We start from the raw sequence: 18,677 nt of genomic DNA, 5'->3' as shown, positions 1-18,677 counted from the left end.
TACTGGTTTCAAGCTTTGGTACACGAGGGCAACATCGGGTAGGAATGGTGTCGGTATCTTGATCGATAGGAGTCTTAAGGATGGAGTCGTAGATGCTAGAAGGTAAGGCGACCGGATTATCCTGGTCTGGATAGTAGTTGGAGATTCGGCTGTGAATGTGATCAGTGCCTATGCCCCTCAGGTAGGCCTTAGTGAGAGCACCAAGAAGCAGTTCTGGGAAGATCTGGATAGTATGGTCAGTACCGTGCCTGTCAGCGAGAAACTCCTCATAGGAGGAGATCTCAACGGCCATGTGAGTGCGACTTATGTAGGGTTCGAGCGGGTGCACGGGGGTTTTGGGTATGGTAGCAGGAGTCAAGAGGGGGAGGATGTTTTGAACTTCGCATTGGCCTACGATTTGTTGATAGCGAATACCCTTTTTAGGAAGAGAGAATCCCATCTTGTGACCTTTCATAGTGGACAACACTCGAGTCAGATCGACTTTATCCTTGCGAGGAGGGAGGATAGACGGGATTGTTTAGATAGTAGGGTGATACCTGGGGAGTGTGTTGTCCCTCAACACAAGCTTTTAGTGGCGGACTTTCGTTTTCGGGTACGTGTCCACCGGGACAAACGTGCCAAGATTATAAAAACGAAGTGGTGGAAGCTTAGAGGGGAAGCGACGCAAATATTTAAGGAGAGGATGCTAGGTGAGGGGTCTTGGGAAGAAGTAGAAGATGCTAACGACATGTGGCTAAAGATGGCGACATGTGTCCGGAAGGTGGTCTCAGAGGTGCTTGGCGTGAGTAGGGGAGGCAAACAAGAAGGGAAAGACACCTGGTGGTGGAACGACGAGGTGCAAAGGGCTATTAAGGAGAAGAAGAAATGTTTCAAGCGCCTCCACCTTGACAAGAGTGCAGCCAACATCGAGGGCTATAAATTAGCGAAAGGGGCTGCAAAGCGAGCTGTGAGTGTAGCAAAGGGCAAGGCGTACGATGACATGTACCAGCGACTAGGCACGAAGGAAGGGGAGAAGGACATTTATAGGATGGCTAGGATCCGCGAGAGGAAGACATGGGGTATCAACCAAATCAAATGCATCAAGGATGGGACGGATCGACTTCTAGTGAAGGATGACGAGATCAAGGGCAGATGGCGAAAGTACTTCGACAAGTTGTTTAATGGGGAGAATGAGGGCACTACCTTTGAGCTAGATGACTCTTTTGACGATACCAACAGATGTTTTGTGAGGAGATTTCAGGAGGCAGAAATCGGGGAGGCTGTGCAGAGGATGAAGGGCGGTAAAGCGATGAGCCCTGATGGTATCCCCATTGAGGTGTAGAGATGCCTAGGTGACAGAGCGATAGTATGGTTAACTAAGCTTTTTAACCTTATTTTTCGGTCAAACAAGATGCATGAAGAAATGAGAAGAAGTATATTAGTATCGACCTTCAAAAACAAAGGAGATGTTCAGAGTTGTACTAATTACCGTGGGATTAAGTTGATGAGCCATACGATGAGGCTCTGGGAAAGGGTTATCGAGCACCGCCTAAGAAGAGTGACAAGTGTGACCCAAAACTAGTTTGGGTTCATACCTGGAAGATCGATCATGGAGGCGATTTTCCTAATACGATAATTAATGGAGAGATATAGGGAGCAGAAGAAGGACTTGCACAGGGTTTTTATTGATCTCGAGAAGGCGTATGACAAAGTACCGAGAAATGTCATATGGTGGGCCTTAGAGAAGCACAAAGTCTCAACTAAGTATATTACCCTCATCAAGGATATGTACAAGGATGCGATGTCGTTTGTCCGAACATGTGGTGACAGACACCACTGACTTTCCTATTAACATAGGCCTACATCAGGGGTCGGCATTGAGCCCTTATTTATTTGCTTTGGTGATGGATGAGGTCACAAGGGACATACAAGGTGATATCCCTTAGTGTATGCTCTTTGCTGATGATGTGGTGCTAGTGGATGAGAGTAGAGACGAGGTAAATAGGAAGTTAGAGCTGTGGAGACGCACGTTAGAGTCAAAAGGGTTCAGACTTAGTAGGACCAAGACCGAGTACATGAGATGCGATTTTAGCGCATCTAGGCATGATGGTGGTGACGTTAGTCTCGATGGGCAAGTGGTGGCCCATAAGGACACTTTTCGGTATTTAAGTCCGATGCTACAAAAGGATGGCGACATTGATGAAGATGTTAGGCATAGAATCTTAGCTGGCTGGTTGAAATGGCGTCAAACTTCTGGTGTCCTCTGTGACAGGAGGGTGCCACAAAAGCTAAAAAGGTAAGTTCTATAGGACAGCGATTCGCCCGGCGATGTTATACAGTGCTGAATGTTGGCTTAAAAAAGGTGACATGTCCAGCAACTGAGTGTAGCAGAGATGCGGATGTTACGGTGGTTTTGCGGGCACACAAGGAGGGATAGAGTCCGGAACGAAGTTATTCGGGAAAGGGTAGGGGTGGCACCAATTGAGGAGAAGCTTACTCAACATCAGTTGAGATGGTTTGGACATATCCAACGGAGGCCTTCGGAGCCGTCGGTGCGTAGTGGGGTGTTAAAATGGGTTGATAATGTAAAGAGGGGTAGATGTAGACTTAAACTGACTTGGGAGGAGTCGGTTAAGAGAGACCTTAGAGATTGGGATATCTCTGAGGAGTTAGTTTTGGATAGGAGCGCTTGGAGACTAGCTATCAACGTGTCTGAACCATGACTTTTGTGTTTTTTGGATTTCATCTCTAGCCTACCCCAACTCGCTTAGGACAAAAGGCTATGTTGTTATTGTTGTTGTATGTAACTTTAGTACGTATTATTTCAAATACTATTTTGAAATATATCAAACGAGAATGGTAAAACTATAAAAAATACAACTAATCTCATGTTCTACTAAAGAGCAGCATCCTTCTCGTATTCTTAGAAATGAAATTTTCAATTATATCTTCGTAGTTGATCTCCAGTATATCATTGCTATTGTTACTAACACATTGAGTCTTTCTTACGTTAAAGTAGAACGCAAATAGGATTTCAATAAGTTGAGTTTAGAAAAACATTTTTCCGAAGATGCAACCGTAACAAAAATGGTTAACAAAATTCCATATGCAATAATACAATAATAACACGAAAGGATTTTTAGTCTACTGGTTATAAGAGTCTCAGTAGCACCTGAGGTCCTGGTTTCGACTCCCCGTGGGAGCGAATTTTTTAGGATTTAACGGCGTTTGTGCTTTCAGTGGTAGGCGACGTTTCCGTCCACAGCGGAGCGTCTGTGGTGACTTCATCAATCTCGATGATGGCTCAATCTCTTGGAGATGCTCATAGGAGTGCTACGTGCGTATTTGTGAGCGTCTGCGCCTGTACTATGTTTCTGAAAAATAACATAATAATAACAACAGTAATTACTTTGGGGCGGAGGACAGTTCACGGATGGTGGCTGCCGGGGCTCGAAAGTCAAAATGTAGGCACAGCATGATTGCGGGCCAGCACCCGGAAGCCCTGGTGACGCGGCGTGCCTCGCGCGCGCGGGGCACCGGCGGGGCGGCGGGCGGCGGCGGCTGCCGCTGCCGGGTGCCGACGTGACGTTAGCAGGCGCGCGACACGGGTGGCAGCCTGGCAGGCGGCCTATCTTGATAGTTCCCGCGGATAGAATTAAAATTCCGATCATAGAAGTCTATATTAAATAAGAAATTATATCAGGGCAAACTAATCTCTTCATACAAACTATAAAATTTCAATCTGTATCATCGGATCAACATTCAACGAGGTGGATCAAACTATTAAACTTGATCCAAGGAGTATTTCCGTTGACAATTAATGCCGTTGCCGTTGCCGCCCACAGAAGTTCGAAGCCGAAACGAACTCGAGCTCAGCGGAGAGCGGACTCCGAGTCCGATCCGCCGCGCCGCGTCCGCGTGCAGCTGCGCCTCCATATAAGGCCACAGAACGCGCGCATAGGCATAGCAGCTCCCGTCGCTCCAGCTCCGTTCGCGCCAAAAACGCCGCGAGCAAAACGCAGCTCCACCGGCGAGCGTCTCGGGCGCGCGCGTCGAGCGAGTCCATGGCGGCGGCGCCCGGCAACAACGACGGTCTCGTCCCCCGGATCATGTCGAGGACCGAGCTGGTGAGGCTGTGGGAGGACCTGTTCGACCGGGACTCGGAGGTCGCCGCGCTGCTGCGGGACGCCCGGGCCGAGCACGCCCGCGGCGCAGCCCGGAAGGGGCACGGGCAGGAGGAGGAGGAGGAGGAGCAACGGCGCGCGCGGGTCTTCCAGCCGTGGGAGCCGCCAGCGCCCGGCACCGGCTCGGCGATGCCGCCGCCCCCGATTAAGCGAGCCGTGGTGCTGGGCCTCCGCGCGCCGCCGCACCTGCTGGCTCGCAAGCACGAGAGGACGCCGTCGGAACCCAAGAAGCGCCGTGCCGGTGCCACCTAGAAGATCTCCGTGTAGCCTCCGTGCACGCCGCGCCGGCCGGCTTACTCATCTGTCAGATCGATCGATTTCTCTTTACGAATGTGATAGTGCCGTCAGCAAATGATAAAGTAATACTGCACATCAGCAAATGAATGCAAGCTATGTTATTGAAACTAGACGATAGGAATGGCAACAGAAATGATGGTCATATTCACTACATCAAATTTTTTTTAAAAAAATATTCAATACATCACTGAGAACGTATCTGATCCAGATGCCAATAGAAGCATAATCCAAGGATCTACATACATCAACAACCAACGGAAGCTCGCTGCTACTCTGCTACTTTACCGGTTGAACCACAAACATGAACATCACATTGCGCAAACAAAGTCGCCACTGTTCTCGATGTCGATGTCGTCGATATAGTCCAAATCAATGTCGTCAAGATCCATGCTCCCCAGGCAGGATACCTGCCCGGCAACCTTCACGGCTTCCCCTGGCTTCCGCGCCTCCTGTATGATAGCCGTCACTTCTTCCAGGCTTTGTTCCGGGCTGTTCATGCCTGGCAGCTGCATGCTCTGTTGGTACTCATCGGTCATCTCGATGGGCAGGTTCTTGAGGAACCACGGGTGGTTCTTGATTTCTGGAATGGTTATTCTCTGCATGAAGCAAATGTCGAGTATAAAAAGCTATTGAAAGCTCATGCAACTTGCAGCCAACAAGCCGAATTATTTGACGAGAAGTACCTGCTCAGGATTTCCGACAAATATGCGGGACAACAGATGTCTGCATTCCATTGAAACTCGAACGTAGTCTGGAATTGAGTATTGAACACTGAGTATCCTCTGCGTAAGACACCAACAAGTTCCTTATCATTGTCCAAATTTGTTGCTAAACTAATTGTTGTCCCCGAACATCGTAAACGCAGGGAATTGGTGTACTCACAGTGATTGTCTTGCGGAAGTTCCTTGGGTCATCAGGGTCCTCAAATGGATATGCACCGACCAGCATCACATACAGTGTTACTCCGCAGGACCAAACATCAGCAACCTAATATGTGACATGGTGTTCTAAGGCTTCAGTCGAAGAACATAAAAAAATATAGCCTTGAACAGCAGGCATTACCTTTCCATCATATTCTTTCTTAGTGAGGACCTCTGGAGCAATGTATGCAGGTGTGCCAACTGTTGACTTTGGTTGAGAGTGCAACACAGAAGACTGAAAATGAAAAGGGCCCAAATGAAGGGTAGTAGTTAGGTGATGAAAACGTCACCTTGTGAGATTATAATATGCACAGGAGTACCTTGGAATAACCAAAATCACAGATCTTGAGCCGAGGTGCAGCACTGCCATCTAAGAGAGTATTTTCTAGTTTCAGATCCCTATGGCATATTTGCTGCACGGAAAAAGAGATAAGAGTGGTACTGAGTTAGTACTGTTCGACTAAAATTGCTATGTGGTAATCAACTTGACAGGATTTGTACCATGGAATGACAATAGCTCACTCCTGAAATCAGTTGTTGGAAGAAGAACCTTGCCTGTTGAGCGTAAGTAGTAATCCGTCAGTGTAGTGACATACAGCCTCACAACAGAAGTCCCAAAAACTTGTGGAAAATATTCTTTACCTCATCCTCAATAAACCTCCCAGCATTGCAAATCCTTTCAAATAGCTCACCACCAGCAGCATATTCCATAACTATTGCCAAATGTGTGGGAGTTAGCACAACCTGAAAAACTGAATACTACTTTAATTTTTCAACCTACAAATGATTTCTGAAGATTAAACTTAGACAATCAGTTAAAAACAGATGTCTGATGACGAATGGAAAGAAATAGCAGACAGTACGACTGGTCATTTAATAAAGTTCTGAGTCGCACAACCATATCAGATGTCTAAAAATGCAGTCACAAGAACATCCTGATATAAAATTGCTAGCACACTACTCAAACGGCTTGTACGAGCCTTGTCGAGCAGGTGAAGAACACAGGAGCCCTGATGATAATTGTGCATGTATATGCTCCTCCTGTGTGGGTATCATTCCTGAATTTCTCACTAAACCAGTTTTATAAGATCAAAATTCCCGCACCGAGGAAACACGCATAACAAGGGTTATCCAGAGAAAAACAAGATCAATACATCTATTAGCTAAGTAATACCAACATTCTAATCTAAGCTTGTTGTTACTCTTGCTCCCAAAATTCACAGGAAAAGGCGGCTGTATTCTATAAAAGCTAGAATATAGCAACTCTGATGTGCTGTAGGACAACTTTCCATTAGTAAATTACCCGCAAAAAAACTTTACATTAGTAAATTAGGTCTGGAGAACAGTAGTAGGAAGTACGGTGAGCAAAACCATCAGAAACACCCAACGAGCTGCAGCAGAACAACTAGCGACTGTAAGCGTGTCAAATGATTTTTGACAGACACCTTTTTCCATTGTTGGTTAATTGCATTACTGCCCATCAATTCATTTACAGAAAATTGTTGAAAATGGCATTGGATTGTCAAAATAAACTTCACTTGAGTAATATGAAAGAAGGCTCCAAGGGGTAAGCCAAACTCAAGTCAAGAAGGCTAATATAATTTTACAGGAGAACCTAAATGGTCCCACTTGGGGTAAATGATAGAAATAACCTGGTTAGCGTATTGACATTTTTCTATCGCACGAGCACACAGCCACATAAACCATAGATACTAGAGAGAAAAATGCAGAACTGGAGGATAATAGTCGCCATCAAAGACCCCTATAAAATCTGCAACTAGACTTTCACGCTACATATTCCATTTGTCCTTGTACTAGAAATAAAAGACTGCAGATAACCATCATTTTCTATCTGCAACAGGTCTTCATGGAGAAGAGAAGAGAAGAAATAATTGAACATTGACATTGCACAAGAATGTTACCAAAGTCTGTCAGTGTACTCTAGCTGTCTAAACCAAAAAAAACTTGAAACCACAAAAACATGACCAGATCTGTATTTTTATTGAATACCACACATATTTTGAACTGTCAAAAGTAACACATGGCATAACTACCAGTTATTAAACTTCGACTTCATATCAGGATAATTGCTTCCCTAGATTTCAGAGAAATTTACCTCCTTGAATCTAATTATGTTTGGATGCTTCAGTGATCGGTGGTTCATAATCTCCCTTTGAACATGCTCATCAATCTATCAAAAAAGAAGAAACGTGTGGAATTAAATAATGAGTTAAAGTAGATAATATTCGCAGTTTAATACATGTATTATAAGGAGCGAAATAAAAGAGGAAACTCTCCGAAGGAAGTATAGATAATCTTCAGAACGTGAGAACAGGGCATGGTATATAATATAAAGTATATAGACAAAGAAACCCGGATACAACTCTTATAATATATTCAGCTCGAGAGAACAGACACAGCCTCACACAAAAAAAAGGGCAATGGACAGCGTAGCATACTAGCAGTAGCGTCAATTAATGAACTCAACCGTGTTCGCGGGCATGGATGAACAGATCATCATATGCTAGAAGCGTCTACCAAAACCAAAAGATACTAATTTAGAAGGGACCATCCAATCAAAATTACAGTTCAAGATATTCAAGTTCAAATAACAAATTCTATGGAAATAATAAAGTTGATAATCGCAAATGATTGATCCGAACAACTTTGGCATTTTTAGATGACGTTATGTAACAGAAATTTACTATTTGTAGAACAGTTCGGTTCTGGTAGCTTCCGTGGGCCAACGTTGTGCGAATAATTTGCTTTATTAAATCACGTGTGATAAAAAAAATCAAGGAGTCTCCCAGCCTAACAACAACGAATTGACAAATTACACAAGCTCGCAAGCTGCATTCTAACCGGGAAAAAAGTAGGGTGCCAAACTACCGGGAAGAGACATTGTCCACCTGCTTTTTTTCCTTGGAATTTTTTTTGCAACAACTAAAATAAACTAAAAAAAAGGACCCAAAAGTAATCAAATCAAACAAAATGAGATGCTAATCAGTACCCGGACGGAAGGGAAAAAAATCTCTTTTGCTGGAAATACTCAAAAGCAATAAAGCATAATCCAAACACCAACACTTATGTATGCTCTCGAACGACAAGCAGAAACCTCCAAAATTTGTCTGAGGAATCTGAAGCCGTTCGATTTGAGGACCTCTGCACCAAACTAAACCCCCAGCATTTTGGAGGGGTTCCAATCAGAGGAAGCAGAAGAGACAAAGCAGGTTAGTGCGCAACAGAGCAGGGAATGATTGATCAGGCAAACCAAGATCTTTCCTTGGCGCCTGTGGCGTGTGGCCTACAACTCAAGAACACCAGCGATCCCCTGTCGCGCACTTGCACCAAGGACCAGACTCCATGAAGGGAGAGAGAGAAAAAAAAGACGATCTTTGAGGGGAAGAGGGAACTAGAAAAGGGCGATAATTTGCAGTTACCATCTGGCCTCTCTCGATGAACTTGACGGCGAAGAGCTCGTTGGTGCTGACATCCCGCACCAGCTTGGCCACCCCGAAGTTGCCCGACCCGATGTCCCGGATCACCTCGTACCGCTCCATGGCAGCGCGAGATCGAACAGCGAGGCCGCCAGGGTGAGCCAAGCGGCAACAGAAGACGAAGACGAAGACGAAGACGACGAGGGTGTGGGATGGAGATCGGGCGCCTGGGCCCGCGTGGTGGCCGTGGCGGATGGGGGTGTGTGGGAATGCGGCGGAGGTCGGCTAGGGAGTCGAGGAGGCGGAGTTGAGTTTGAGGTGGCAACGGGGGAGGAGAAAGAGACGTGCCCCTGTACACCGACCATGTGTCGCTGCGGGAGCCGTCCAGGGTTGCCGAGCCGACGGGTCGCCGTCCAAGGCAGGGCCGTACGTACAAAAGTATTTTATCATTATTTTTTCCTTTTCTGAAATTAATACTATATTTTCTAAAACTAGTCTATGTGTAACAGTTTCATGGCACAATTATCTGGCTGGAAACTAGATAGACAAGTGTGACAGCTGAGTTTTATGGGACGAAACTCTTTCTTCTATGAAACTCAGCTCTTTCTCTTTCCTCAGCATATCGGTCTGGCATAGACTTTAATGCCATGAATTTTTTTATAAAACCTCCATTACGTGTGATCTTATCTAATATGGAGTCTCATAAATTTTTCTTAAATATACACATCACACTCATACATCGCCGGTTATCCCATCGCGCAACTCAAAATAATTACATCGAAAGTACTCGCATGTGTAAATCATGCACACAAAAATTGATCCATGCCGCCTCCACTAGGCGGTTTATAGGCGGAGAAGCTAGCAAGTTGAATGATGTTGCAATGCTTAGAAATTTGAATAACACTAGTACGCTAATATAATTCTGCAGGTACTAGTAGCACAGTTCTTGTGAAACTGAAACTCCAGTGTCACTAGTCTCTTTCGCACAAACAAAAAGAAAAGAAAAGAAAAGGCACTCACCCAAATTCCTTGCATTGAAAACAGCAGGACACTGGACGAGGTCGAGACACATCGGCCGGATCTCGGACGGAATCACAAGAGGAGAATTTTGAATGCGCATCTTGACCATCTGTCGTCGCCACGCCAGACCATGGGCAGCAAAAGGGAGGAACAAACGTACAGGCAGCTGATAGCACTCCTCGATCTCGATCGCTTTTGGGATAGAGAGAACAGATCGGAAGCTCCCTCACCATAGCAGAGGCATGGATATCCAAATCCAGAGAGTTCATGGCTGTTGGCTGATGAATGGCTCGACGAACAGATCGACGTGCAGGCAGAAAGGACGCGTTAGTTAGGCACCGCACTAGCACACGGTACGGTGGCCTTTTCTGAGGGCTTTGGGCCATATTTGATTAGGGGTGACTTCTTTGACTACTAATTAGAGATATTAAATAGAGTTTAATTACAAAACTACCTCTACAATTATAGTATTGTAGTACGTACTGTAGCTAATGAAGTCTTTGACCGTACGATTAGAGGAAGATTACTGTAATATTATTGTTGCAAATCATAGATTAATTAGGCTCATTAGATTCAGCTCGCAAAATTGCATCTATAAAATTTTTTACAAATAAACTTTTTTGAGTTGCGTGGAGACAGCTGATGGCTTCGGTTGCGTGGAGACAGCTGATGGCTTCGGTTGCGTGGAGACAGCTGATGGCTTCGTGGGTCGCATCGTCTACAGTCAGTAACTCGGTATAGTAGCTTTCGACAAAAAAAACTCGGTACAGTAAGTATTTGCAGCAGCAGTCAAGCAGTGCCCGTGGATTAAGCCGGACAGCCTGCTTCGCTGCACGCACGCACGGCAGGTACGGTACTCCTGGACCAACGCGACGTAGTACGTGAAAAAGAAGAGACCAGCGAATCCAGATAACCTTTCCCCCCCATCCCGCGTGCCACAACGCTACGTACGCAACCGAGCCCAAGTAGCAAGCAGAGGGTTGGGGCGCCACCACGACCCGTCGCCCGTCGGAGACTTACGGCATTCAGAAATCCTTGTGGACCAACAAATATTCAGGTACGAACTGTGCGTATGGATTACGGTAATCATCAAGACACCTTCAAACAATGAATTCTAATATATATTCCCTCTATTTTAAAAAAATACGTCTCTCGCATCTCGAGGAGTCAAATAATTTAAAGTTTAATCAACTTTATGTAAAAATTATAAATATTTATGTCTTAATAGATTTAGCATAAAAATATATTATATGATTAATTTAGTAATACTTATTTTATAATATAAATTTTGATATTTTTTATATAAATTTGATCAAATTTGAAGTTATTTAATTTTTCAGGGAGCAAGAGTTGCATTCTTTTTAGGAAGGAGGGAGTATACTGCTACACTATACATTTTATCATACTGCATACTTTCCATAATAATTTATATCTCTGTCTAAACCTATATGCATAAGCTATGCCTCTCTTTGGACACAAGGAGAGGTAAAAGTAAAGAAAATGGCTCCCTCGAAAAGAGATTAAGTGGAAAGCCTTTGAGTGCACAATCCATCCTCCGTGATCATGTAAGTAGATCATTCACCATCATGGTGATGTGACGGTGTGGAGAGAAAAAAAAACCACTCACCAGTTAGCCTAAAAGGAAAGTCATTTTAATTAATTTTATCATAAATCAATCATCTTAAGTCTGATTAAGTTTAAAGAGTTCAAGAGCAACATCATTTATGACACTAGAAGAGTTAAACTATACCCAAGTATCATTAGATTCATCATAAGATATATTTTCATAATATGTCTATTGGTACGATAAATGTATATTCTTCTTGATGAATTTTATCAAACTTAAAATATTTTAATTTAGAATAAACTAGTAGATGACACCCATTTTGAGATAATAGTCCTGACATCATCTTGTATAGGAGACAAGTTGCCTCCTACCACCACGTTTCTCTCCACTGGATCCGACTTCACCGTGCTATTACAGGATTATTATCCAATGCTCTAACGATATGGTTCATTGTTACATCATTCCATCTATTCGCCAGCCATGTTTTTCCGTTACATTGGTTGAAACCTCTATGCCTAGGCCGTTCCAATCACCATTGTCCTCCATCACCAAGATGATCTTCTCCCCAACTACCTTCTAATCCCTAGAGGTCAAAAGGATCATTGCCCTAGATTTTTTTTTTGAGATAAACATCGCCCCTAGAATTACAGTGGATAGTGAAATAGTAAAAAAAAAGAGTCAAGTGTTTTTTTTTGAACGTGAAAAAGAGAGAGTCAAGTGTAAGGCGAGAATAATCCACATCTACTTTCGCTTTCCTGTGTTCATTCGCAAGTTCGCAACTGATCCTTATAATTAGGGCGCGTTTAGTTCCCATCCAAAAATTTTTAGATGTCAAATCAGCACTTTGACCGGATGTTGGGAAGACTTTTCAGACACTAATTAAAAAACTAATTTCAGAACTCACTTGGAAACCACGAGACGAATCTTTTGAGGCCTTTGACTACGTCATTAGCACATGTGGGTTACTGTAGCACTTATGGCTAATCATGCACTAATTAGGCTTAAAAGATTCGTCTCGTCATGTACATCCAAACTGTGTAATTAGTTTTGTTATTTAATTACATTTAATATTTCATACATATGTTTAAAGGGGAGGTGAAAATTTTTGGTAACTAAACGCGCCCTTAGCAAATTCGATTCGTGTCTTCCTATGATTCCATTTCCAAATGGAAGAAGCTCGAAAAGCCGCAGCACATGTCCAGGATCCGCGACGCACCGCCTCCAGCCAATCAGAGCCCAGCGTTCCACGCTGGCGATCCCCGCCGAAAAGACACAAACCCCTCGCGGCCGTCCGATCGGCCTGGAAGAAACACACCCGCAGCCGATCTGGGCCGCCCACCCCCCGCGGACCGGATATCCCACGCGGATGCCGCCCTATATATAGGAGGCAGCGGCCTGGCTTGCTCATTTTTTCCGGCCTCCTCTTCCTCGCGCGGCGCCTGCCCCCCTGCCGGTTCGAAGCGTGCGAAGAGAGCGAAGAAGCAGCGCGGAGAGGTATGCCCGCGAGCCCTCCTTTTCCTCTTCTCTTTCCCCTCCTCGGCGGTTTCGAATTCGAGAAGGCGTCGTTGTTGTCGTGGCTCCTCGCCGCCGTGCGGGTCTCCGCTTGTTTCGATTTCGAGGTTCGTGGGTTGGGGGCTGGGCGGGTTAGGGCTCTCCCCCTAGGGGGGTTGCGCGGGCGGCAGCGGGTATGGGGTGCTAGGGTTTGCTCGGCGGATCTGCTTCGATTCGGGCGGAAGCTGCCTGCTGGTGGTGCCGGTGGGGGGTGCAGTTTGGGTTGGGATTGGCTCTGGTGGTTAGGGATTGTAGCTAGTGTTGGGGCAATTTGGGTGTGGTTGTTACGATCTCGTGCGGAATTGCAGCCCTGATCTGAATTGCTGGTGAACTTTGGGGATTTAGTTCATGCTCGCGTGGTTCCTGGTGTTGTTGGGAATACATCACATGGGTGCTATGATGAATTATTGGGATGGTTTGATTGCTGATATAATGAGTGTGCTGTGGAATAGCACTTCTGATTTTATTTTGTCTGGCGAATTTAGTGAGTTTTAGATTTTGTAGCTGGTTAGGTAGATAAGCTAGGCTACCTCAAATTCTCCCTGTAACCCATTACCCAACAATCGGTAGGCTCGTTGGTGCTCTTAATTTGTACTAGAAATATGTTTGCATAATTTATCTTGTTCTAGTCACAACTGTACTTGCCCCTACCTTGTATTCATAAGTTATCAGTATCTAGCATTATCACTATTGTTGCACATTCTAAATTGAGCACTTTGTCTATGCATATGAGAACAGTTACTGGTTCTATTTAGCTTCTGGTTTGGGGGACCTGAATGTGTCATGATTCTTTTTCTTCTTTTCTTATTGCAGATGGCCCGTACCAAGCAAACCGCTCGCAAGTCCACGGGAGGGAAGGCTCCCAGGAAGCAGCTTGCAACTAAGGTAAGGTTCTTTATATATGCTTTCTTGTTGCTCGGCATTGATATTGGTTTGAAGCCTCAACTTAATGAAACTCTTTGTAATTTGCTTCATAGGCTGCCCGCAAGTCAGCCCCGACCACTGGAGGAGTGAAGAAGCCCCACCGCTACCGCCCTGGGACTGTTGCCCTCCGGTTAGTAAAATAATATCCTTGAATGTTTCTATGTCCAGCCTAGTATCCTGCTGCTTGATTGATTCGCTGTGTCTTGAATACAATTTGATAGTGAGATCCGCAAGTACCAGAAGAGCACTGAGCTGTTGATCAGGAAGCTGCCCTTCCAGAGGCTTGTTAGGGAAATTGCACAGGACTTCAAGGTCAGATATCTATGAATTGAACAAATATGAGATTCTGTCTTGGCACTTTATCTGTTTCTTGATGAGTGGTTGATCAAACTCGGTTCTTGTTTTGCAGACTGATCTGCGTTTCCAGAGCCATGCTGTGCTTGCCCTCCAGGAGGCTGCCGAGGCGTACCTTGTTGGTCTGTTTGAGGACACCAACCTGTGCGCCATCCATGCTAAGCGTGTGACCATCATGCCCAAGGACATTCAGCTGGCCAGGAGGATCCGTGGCGAGAGGGCTTAATCATGATCATGACAATCAAAATCTCGTGTCGTAGTCGTGGTTTAATGTGGTGCCATGTTCGGACATCAGTAGGGCTTGTTTTGTGGATCATAAGTTTCTCTTCTGCAGCACTATATGTTGCGACTACCGTTGTTGGTGTTATTACTAGGGTCGTCGAATACTTAAATTGTCTCGTCTAGTGTTGTTACCGCGTTGACAGTTTGACATTTGTGTGCTTTGTTGCTGCTGACTAGCAGTGCTGTTTGTGCGCTGCTGGATTGTAAGCTTCATTGCTGTTGCTGATCCGTTCGTTAATGTCAAGTATCGTGTAATAGTTCGTGTACATTTTATCCGTTCGTTCAGTTACATTTTGTTGTTGGTCCTGTCAGTGGATGTTTGGGAGAGCTTCCAAAGTAGCTTTGATTTTGGAATTACCGGTAAAACCAAAAATGGCATTAATTTTGGAATTACCAGTGAGGATCCTCTTCTTCTAAATGACTTTAATTTTGGAATTAGCGTTGAAGCAAAAGAGCATTTTCTCCTGTGGTGATACCAACGAAGCCAAAATGCGATACGATTCGACGGTATGTAGCCAATTTCTATTTTATTTTTACATTGGTTTATAAAATAGCTATGCGCAAGATAGATGAAGGTGAAGCTGATAAAAGTCCTCAATGGGCGGTTAATGATGTACGGCTAGCGCAGCCGGCAAATCTGTTTCGATGGAAATGTTGTCCTGATCGGCGCTCTTAATTACTGTTCTCAGCCGGTATGATTTGTTTTTGATCGTATCATTAACATTTGTCCTTTAGATTATTTAGTTTAATAGGGGCAAAATTTTGATCTGAAATCGTTTCTTTACATTTCTTTGTTCCACATTTTCGTGGCCTCGCACTGGCGCATGCAAATTGCGAGCTGAACATGCTGCCTCTCCCATCTTTTACTAGTGCGTGAGGACTCAGATCTCGTAGGATTAAATTCGTCATTTTATAAACCCAAAAACCCTATAAAAAAACCAAACGAAAAGGTGAGCAGGGCAGAGCAAAACCACCTCGCGGAATCTGTGACGAGGCCCGACCAGAACCCCCACCGCCACCGCCACCGCATCCCCGCACCCGCACCCCCGAGCGCTGTCGAGTTGGCCGCCGGCGAGATGGCGACGCCGACGCCACTCTCCGTGGAGGACGTGCTGCGCGTCAACGGCAGCCGCCGCTTCGCCGCCGCGATGGCGGCCGCCTCCCCCTTCGCCTCCCTCGCCGACGCCCTTCTCGCCGCCCGCCGCATCTGGCTCAACGAGGTGGGTTCGCCCTCTCGCCTTTGCGCTGGCCTCCATCCCCGCCCCCTACTTGGAATTCTTTCCCACCACTTCACTTCCTGTGTTGATGATGCTTGCTGCCCCTGCGCGCGCTCGGTTCATCGCTGAATCGGATCAAGGTCGACGTCAACGGATGGCTCGAGGCCTTCGCGGCGCACCCGGCAATCGGAACCACCTCCCCCTCCGTCTCCAAGTCAGTGGAGTGTCTTCCCTCCTTCCTGTCCACTGAATTCCGCTGTTTAGTTTCAGTTCCCGCCATGCTGTTGCGGATCGCCTGTGATTCCAGTCACTGTGGTTGTGACTGGGGGTACTAATTACATGAGACACGAAAGCAACAACATGACATGCTTATGCGTTATGGCGATGGCGAGTTCATGTGTTAAAAAGAGTGATCTGAACTGATGAATCCTTTCACTCAACATAACCTAGGACAAATAAAATGGCACCAGCCAATGTGTTGGTAATCTTTGTTTCCCCTTCTTGTTTAGGTGGAGCAAGGAGGAGCAATCAGCAGCGCTCTCCACAGCCACGGATTCGACTGCTCAGGTGCTACATCAGCTCTCCCCTTTCCATGCATCATACATGATCTGATGATCCCTAGACTTAATTTAATTTGACCTGCTGTAGGAGCTGGCAGAGTGGAATGCCAGGTACAGGGAGAAGTTTGGCTTCGTGTTCATGATTTGTGCATCTGGGAGGTCTGCACCTGAGGTCTTGTCTGAGCTTAAGGTCTGAATACATTCTATTGATCTTTCAGATTCCAGCATCTTTTTTTCCGCACCTGATATTTCTGCAACAAAGTTCTGCTTCCAAAAGGGCTTAAAACATAGAGAATTATGTTTGTATCTTTGCTATAATAGTCTTCCCCGTTGACTTATGAGGTATTGCATTTTATGGCCTTCCAGCAAAGTTAAAATGCCCACGTATTGTTGTTTAGGGAATGATGATACATAATGAGACCATTTCTTCACATATTTGTAGTCTCCTTATTAAAATGAAGCTTCCCGTGAATCTTGAACCTCATCATCAAAACTAGATCCAGATGAAGTTAACGATGTGTTTGACACTTGTCTGGGTGGAATTTTTATTACTTCCTTAGTGTGCTGCATTTTGCAAAGTGAAACTTACTTCATGATTGACGCATTAACTTAAAGATTGAAAATACAGTATTTTTTTTCAATGGTTGTAATGGCCTTGGTATTATCCTCCTATTTCAGAGGCGCTACACAAATAGGCCAATTGTTGAACTTGAGAATGCAGCACAGGAAGAACTTAAGATAACTGAATTACGTCTTGCGAAGCTTTTCTCATCAGAGCCTACTGTTCCCTCTCATCCAACTGAACACCCGACCATCCAATCAGATAAAGCAGCAGGTATCGATTCCATTCTATCTGTTTATAGATTTTTACTTAACATACTTGCGAGTTTTGTTGTATCTACCCATATCTGTATTCATGCTCAGAGGTCCAAACCTTGCATATGATAGTGAGCAGCATGTATCAAGAGATTCTTTGTTTCATTTGCATCATGCACTTTTGAGCGAGAGGCTCGACTTGGCATGTGTTCCTCCCCATATAGTAGAGCACAGACCATTTTGTAATCTATTTTGACTAACAGCCACAATTTACGAAATATTGCATAACCCAGAAAAAATGAATCTATGCATGGATTTAGTGCTAAGCTTTTCTTAATAAACAGAAAGTGAAGAACAATAACAATGAATCTATAAGACTAGGCAACATTTTGCAAGAAATATTTTTGAAAAAAAGGAATCAAATAGTTTCGCATAAACCAATGAGGTAGGGTCGTTGAATGGGCATATGCTCTGGACTCTGGAGGGCATGGATTTTTATCTAGTTTACACTTGATCTTTCCTTAATCATTCTACTCTTCATAATCAAAATATGTACCTTCATTATCATCCTCATTGCTTCATGTACTTTGCTAGCATAATGTTAATTGTTTTGTATCCATATGCAATTTGGATTATTCTGCTTTCTCATCAACTAAATTTTCGAAAGATCGCATACGGATTATTGGAGCACATCTTGGAGCTCTCCCCCAACCTTGTGCCAATAAAGCTCCTGAAATTACAGGTAGCTCCAACCGAAGTCGGCCACCCATTACAACCCATGTGCTGGATGTCGCCCGTGGATCCCCTGCATCTGGAATTGAAGTTCATCTGGAGATGTGGAAAGATATTTCAGCTCCCCCATCATTCAACAAGAAAGATTTCAATGGATGGGCAACTCTTGGCACTTCAGTTACAAACAATGATGGCCGCAGCGGTCAGCTGACGGACATTGTTGACAACATCGCTCCTGGTTTCTACCGCATGAGCTTCAACACTAGCAAGTATGCGCCTGCAGGGTTCTTCCCTTATGTCAGCATCATATTTGAGATCAAGGAGAATCAGACGGCAGAGCATTTCCATGTTCCTCTCTTGCATTCCCCCTTCTCGTTCACCACTTACCGTGGTAGCTAAGTTGCTATGTACGTGTAATTACCTCATGTTGTTGGTATGTTTAAGAACAGCTGTGTAAACTTGACACTTCCGCTGTTATGACTTGTGAATAATCTTGTTCCAAAAGCCAGCCTTTAAACTTTTAATAAAATATTGTTGCTGTTGCTTCCTGTGATCAAATAACAGGTATGGGGTCCTGTCAATCCTTTTTACCGGTTATATTGGTGATGTCTAAGGATGTGATGCAAGTTCACGTAGGTTTTTTTTCTTCAAACACTCGTAAAAGAGCGTGAATAGATGGTAAAACAATACTAGGTGTGATGCATGCCCATATTCCAACTTCGTATTTGCATCACATATTTCGAGTAAAAAGAGCAATGTTTTGACTAGCATTTTCTAAAACCAATCTTTGATGTATAGATCTTTTTTAATCTTATATAGTTTTTTTAGGAAGCAATC

The 18,677-nt window shown here is 44.6% G+C and overlaps 3 protein-coding genes across 4 annotated transcripts; 2 read left to right on the top strand and 1 right to left on the bottom strand.

Annotated features, from left to right (window-relative positions):
• Positions 1-4,537: 4,537 nt before the first annotated feature.
• On the bottom strand, positions 4,538-9,108 carry LOC120652164 (serine/threonine-protein kinase SAPK1). The gene is made up of 9 exons (XM_039929904.1): positions 8,821-9,108; positions 7,497-7,571; positions 6,023-6,124; positions 5,882-5,935; positions 5,701-5,793; positions 5,523-5,615; positions 5,343-5,447; positions 5,144-5,242; positions 4,538-5,056 (listed from the first exon to the last, which is right to left on the bottom strand). The coding sequence occupies exons 1-9, from the start codon at positions 8,938-8,940 to the stop codon at positions 4,769-4,771; spliced, it is 1,029 nt and encodes a 342-aa protein (XP_039785838.1). The 5' UTR covers positions 8,941-9,108; the 3' UTR covers positions 4,538-4,768.
• A 3,667-nt stretch (positions 9,109-12,775) lies between these two features.
• On the top strand, positions 12,776-14,800 carry LOC120652165 (histone H3.3). Its single transcript, XM_039929905.1, has 5 exons — positions 12,776-12,898; positions 13,769-13,840; positions 13,933-14,009; positions 14,101-14,191; positions 14,289-14,800. Exons 2-5 carry the CDS (start codon positions 13,769-13,771, stop codon positions 14,457-14,459), a joined length of 411 nt encoding a protein of 136 aa, XP_039785839.1. The 5' UTR covers positions 12,776-12,898; the 3' UTR covers positions 14,460-14,800.
• A 673-nt stretch (positions 14,801-15,473) lies between these two features.
• LOC120652157 (uric acid degradation bifunctional protein TTL-like) lies at positions 15,474-18,388 on the top strand. Of its 2 annotated transcripts, none has more exons than XM_039929890.1 (6): positions 15,474-15,735; positions 15,873-15,946; positions 16,242-16,299; positions 16,381-16,482; positions 16,971-17,127; positions 17,776-18,388. In XM_039929890.1, the coding sequence occupies exons 1-6, from the start codon at positions 15,592-15,594 to the stop codon at positions 18,237-18,239; spliced, it is 999 nt and encodes a 332-aa protein (XP_039785824.1). In that variant the 5' UTR covers positions 15,474-15,591; the 3' UTR covers positions 18,240-18,388. The 2 variants fall into 2 exon arrangements, with proteins under 2 accessions (XP_039785824.1, XP_039785825.1); XM_039929891.1 differs by having other exon boundaries at positions 15,476-15,735; positions 17,851-18,388.
• The last annotated feature ends 289 nt before the right edge of the window (positions 18,389-18,677 follow it).

The sequence above is a fragment of the Panicum virgatum genome, chromosome 9K, assembly GCF_016808335.1.
Source record: "Panicum virgatum strain AP13 chromosome 9K, P.virgatum_v5, whole genome shotgun sequence".
Classification (NCBI taxonomy): Eukaryota; Viridiplantae; Streptophyta; class Magnoliopsida; order Poales; family Poaceae; genus Panicum; species Panicum virgatum.
This window is presented reverse-complemented; position numbering and strand designations above follow the sequence as displayed.

Excerpts from the sequence above, each read along its gene's own strand:
- LOC120652164 (XM_039929904.1), bottom strand. The coding sequence starts at position 8,940 with ATGGAGCGGTACGAGGTGATCCGGGACATCGGGTCGGGCAACTTCGGG. Across the intron at positions 7,572-8,820 it reads TCATCGAGAGAGGCCAGATG|ATTGATGAGCATGTTCAAAG; the intron begins GTAACTGCAAAT and ends CTTTTTTGATAG. Across the intron at positions 5,616-5,700 it reads GTGATTTTGGTTATTCCAAG|TCTTCTGTGTTGCACTCTCA; the intron begins GTACTCCTGTGC and ends TTTCATTTTCAG.
- LOC120652157 (XM_039929890.1), top strand. The coding sequence starts at position 15,592 with ATGGCGACGCCGACGCCACTCTCCGTGGAGGACGTGCTGCGCGTCAAC. Across the intron at positions 15,736-15,872 it reads GCCGCATCTGGCTCAACGAG|GTCGACGTCAACGGATGGCT; the intron begins GTGGGTTCGCCC and ends AATCGGATCAAG. Across the intron at positions 17,128-17,775 it reads CCAATCAGATAAAGCAGCAG|ATCGCATACGGATTATTGGA; the intron begins GTATCGATTCCA and ends AATTTTCGAAAG.
- LOC120652165 (XM_039929905.1), top strand. The coding sequence starts at position 13,769 with ATGGCCCGTACCAAGCAAACCGCTCGCAAGTCCACGGGAGGGAAGGCT. Across the intron at positions 14,010-14,100 it reads CCTGGGACTGTTGCCCTCCG|TGAGATCCGCAAGTACCAGA; the intron begins GTTAGTAAAATA and ends ACAATTTGATAG. Across the intron at positions 14,192-14,288 it reads AAATTGCACAGGACTTCAAG|ACTGATCTGCGTTTCCAGAG; the intron begins GTCAGATATCTA and ends CTTGTTTTGCAG.